This window comes from Gastrolobium bilobum, unplaced genomic scaffold, assembly GCF_033153095.1.
Source record: "Gastrolobium bilobum isolate Gb01-03AN ecotype WA unplaced genomic scaffold, APGP_CSIRO_Gbil_v1 utg45939, whole genome shotgun sequence".
Lineage (NCBI taxonomy): Eukaryota > Viridiplantae > Streptophyta > Magnoliopsida > Fabales > Fabaceae > Gastrolobium > Gastrolobium bilobum.
Window position 1 is genome coordinate 72,126 of NW_026897233.1, and position 3,672 is coordinate 75,797.

General features: G+C 36.8%; 1 protein-coding gene across 1 annotated transcript; it reads right to left on the bottom strand.

Annotated features, from left to right (window-relative positions):
- Nucleotides 1-205: 205 nt before the first annotated feature.
- LOC133305067 (BTB/POZ domain-containing protein At5g48130) lies at nt 206-2,746 on the bottom strand. Its single transcript, XM_061505192.1, has 4 exons — nt 2,652-2,746; nt 2,502-2,571; nt 1,266-2,405; nt 206-904 (listed from the first exon to the last, which is right to left on the bottom strand). The coding sequence occupies exons 1-4, from the start codon at nt 2,744-2,746 to the stop codon at nt 206-208; spliced, it is 2,004 nt and encodes a 667-aa protein (XP_061361176.1).
- Nucleotides 2,747-3,672: the final 926 nt, after the last annotated feature.

A 3,672-nucleotide genomic window follows, 5' to 3' on the forward strand; every position in this document is an offset into this window, starting at 1 on the left:
TTCTAACTACTTGTGTTTCGGTGCAGTTCTATGTGATTGTATATACATGAGGCTCAATTTTTTGAGTACTCGATACTTGGCCTATACATAATTTTGATGGACTTATATGTTATGAATGTTAAGAAAAAGGAAAAGGAGAATTGAGAACTATATATTGTTCTTTTTGTATCCATAATCATACATTTTAATAATGGAAGTTCTTATGCTACATTGACTTGGACAATATGCTAGGAGTTCCCGGTTTTCTCTTTGGTTTTCTACTTCCAAACAAAGCTATGCGGCGAAAGATCTTCAGTAGCCGGCTAGCATACTTTCTTTGTGAAGCAAAATTTACAGAACTGATGCAACTAGTTGCTTGTCCAATTGGGTTCCTCCTTTTGCTTAGTGATTTAGTTTCTATGTCACATGGCTCCATCTTCTGTGTTTTGATCAATTTTGGTTCTGCTTTTGTTACAATGTTTTCCAATTGAAGGCTTCTTTTCAAGGACATGATTTCTTGTTCAAGATTTTGAATTCTGAAGCTTGTTGACTCATATTCTGTTGTTGAGAACTTGAAATTCTGCATCCCAATGTCTTTCTGCAGCAAGAAGCTCAAGGGCCTGCTACCAAGCTCAGGTCCATCAGTGTAAGGGCTCTCTCCTAGATTCTGACTTGCAGAATAAGGACACCTAGAGCTTGATAGGCTTCCTGATAAGTCTCCACAATGTGCATATCTAAATGAATCTGAACATTCTTTGAAGGCCTTGTGTGTATTGAGTTGTTGAACAAAAAGTGCTTGGACAATTAGACGTAGAGGCATTAGTTCGTTTTGAACAGCTTCAATGCATGCCTCTTGTGATAACCTTTGACAATCAAGATACTTGCACACTTCTCCCTTATCATCTTGGGATATAACCGGATGTGTCTACAGCAAGAAAGAAAAATATGTAAGTAAGGCTAAACTGTATTTGTCTTTGTTAATGATTCTGTTCGGTTTATATACGGTAATGAGCTATGACCAAGCTTGATAAGCCTATAACTAGTATTTACTACTTATTTCTCCTAATTTAAGAATCATGATTATATCATTGGAGTTAATATGTTGATTCCAATTCATTTACAATTTTTCAATTAGACCACTTGGTAAAGTCCTGGAAATTCATTAGAATATTCTTTCTTAGTATACAGAAGGCATCGTTGGCATGAAAGAATGTGTAATGAACTAATGATGTTAACACAATCCAGCATGTTTAAGTTGAGGAATGATGAAACTATTGAATGCTTACCTTGAGAAAGTTGTTGATTGCTCTGTATAGTGGGTAATGATTCTGTCTATAAGATGATGGTACTCTCTCAATGAGTTCCATGAATCTCTTAGGTCCCATATCTGGATCTGCAGCTGCATTGGATAGATATGCATCCCACAATTCCGCAACCCTGTAATTGCTAGCTTCTTGGGTATGGTTTAATGCTACATATGCTGAAATTATGCTTTCCATAGTTGCCAACTCCATGCTAGAGGACATTGACACTGTTCCACTTTCTGGAAGAAGAAAATCCTCCACTTGGGCAAAGTGCAAAAGTGATGTAATCTGGTCTTGTAACTTGGCTTTACTGTTAGTTCTCAACCCAAACTCAAGAGATCTTGAGAGCAAGGCAAAATAAAACCCAACTGGAAGCACTTTCCTAGCCTTATCACCCCTTGGAAGAAGATCAATAACACCTTGTAGAATTACTGAAGCTTTGCCATTCATGTCATCTTCCTCAATCTTCTCCCAGGAGCTCTCCCTAAAATGGAATGTCTTTTTAGATAGCACCCATTTATTTGCATAGAAAACAATGATTGGACTCACATACTTTTCTTTCATTCCTTGTCTTCTCAAAGATCCTATGACCCTTTTGAAAAATTCAAACGGTAGAGCAATCAGATCCTTCATCCACAGGTCTTGACTCACAACATCCTTCATTATCTCACAGCTCCAAGCTTGGGAAGCTAATTCTTCCAATGTAACAACTGGTGTATCTCTCCTTCTTTCAGGGTCAAGGATCTCCATGCATGCCATGAAGGCAAGAGACTCAATGCAGCGACTTACTATTAGCAAATCTTCAGACCAAGGAATCAGCATCTGACACCTTTGAAGTGCAATAAGGGTGTCATCCCAACTTTGCAAGACAACTTGATTCAGATAAAGATCAAACCTTTCACAAAGGTTCCCTGAACAGTAATCTTCAGTCATTTCTAGAAATTCTGCTGCACACCTAAGGGCTGCAACATTAAAAGGGTCAATCAATGTGGAGGATCCATAAATAAACAAGGCAATCATCTCAAAGGTTTCTGGTCCTCCAGGGAAAGTTTCTGGCAATTCAATCTCAGATGTATCATTTAGCCTCTTGTTGAAGTATCCACTCTTTGAAGTCAGAGGAAACTGCAATCAACATAACATGTAAATAAATAAGTTAAACTTTCAAGGGAAAATTATCTTAGTGAAACATTCTTTGATTTTAATTCTTATTCAACTTACTTTGTGGAGGTTAAACATCTTATCTTTAACTCGAACATGGACAGAAACAGGAAAACCAGTATGTTGGCTCCTGTGACAAGAATTCAAAATTAATTAAAACTATGACAAACTTTGATATATAACAAGAAGTAGGATGATCCATAATCTTACCATGTAATAACCTTAATCTTGAGCAAGGCCCCAATGTTAGGTGAAGAGTAAGGACTTGAAGCTAGAGAGCAATCTTTTGGGCTCACAACCTCCATGAACAGAACTTGTAAGTGGTACTATAATTATTCTAACTTTGAGTGTGACTTAATTAACAAACGAAACAAAAGCACAAAGAACCTGCAGGGTTCTAATATTAAGGAAAGAAAACAAAGTGGTGATGAAGGAGTGGAAGTGAGAAAAGAAGTGGAATTTGATGTGTTTGTCCCCAACACATTCTTGCAAGCTTCTACTATTATTCACCTTGGTGTAGTCAAAGTCAACATGCGCACGAGTGAAACTCGAAGTCCAAATTTTAAGGCTTCAAAAACGTTCTCGAATATTGGGAAGTTGAATTCTATGGTTACAACTTGGTGGCCTCGGCCAATAAAATATGGTACCTTTTCATGCATCCTAACATATCAATATCTTGCACTTCAAGTTAGTGTATGTAAGCCCATAAAATCCTACTAATAAAATATATAATTTTAGCATTTGTAACTTGCAATAGCATATTCAACATATCCAACGGCTAGAACCTTCAAGCTCAATTGTCTTTGTCAACGTTGAGGCCTTAATTGATGGTGGATGAGGCATTTGGGGAAATGATGGGACCAAACAGTTTACACAAACAACTTACGCTGGATTTGGTGTAGATTTTCATAAAGAACAATTGGGTGTATTGGGAAAAAAGAATGAGTGTGAAAGAATAAAAAAAATAAGGAAATAATAGGATTAAAATATTGTAAAGGGGGGGAAGATGAAGTGCAAGTGAAGTTTTGTGGTTCATTTTTGTGGCATATGCTAACGCCCAAGACGGCACGGCTACAGAAAATAGGGGTGCTTTGGTTAATGGGTTTTGCTTGCTTTCAACCCTCTATCCCAATATTTACTTTTTCCCACATTTTGAACAGCAAACGATGCGTTATAATTTTGGATATATTTTTTGGTTTATTAAAAAAAAAATTAATGTTTCTCATAATGC

Bases quoted from the DNA above. Each gene is read 5' to 3' on its own strand.
- LOC133305067 (XM_061505192.1), bottom strand. From the start codon at position 2,746: ATGGAGGTTGTGAGCCCAAAAGATTGCTCTCTAGCTTCAAGTCCTTAC. The intron at 2,572-2,651 runs GTAAGATTATGG...TTCTTGTCACAG, and splicing joins AAGATTAAGGTTATTACATG to GAGCCAACATACTGGTTTTC. The intron at 2,406-2,501 runs GTAAGTTGAATA...TGTTGATTGCAG, and splicing joins AGATGTTTAACCTCCACAAA to TTTCCTCTGACTTCAAAGAG.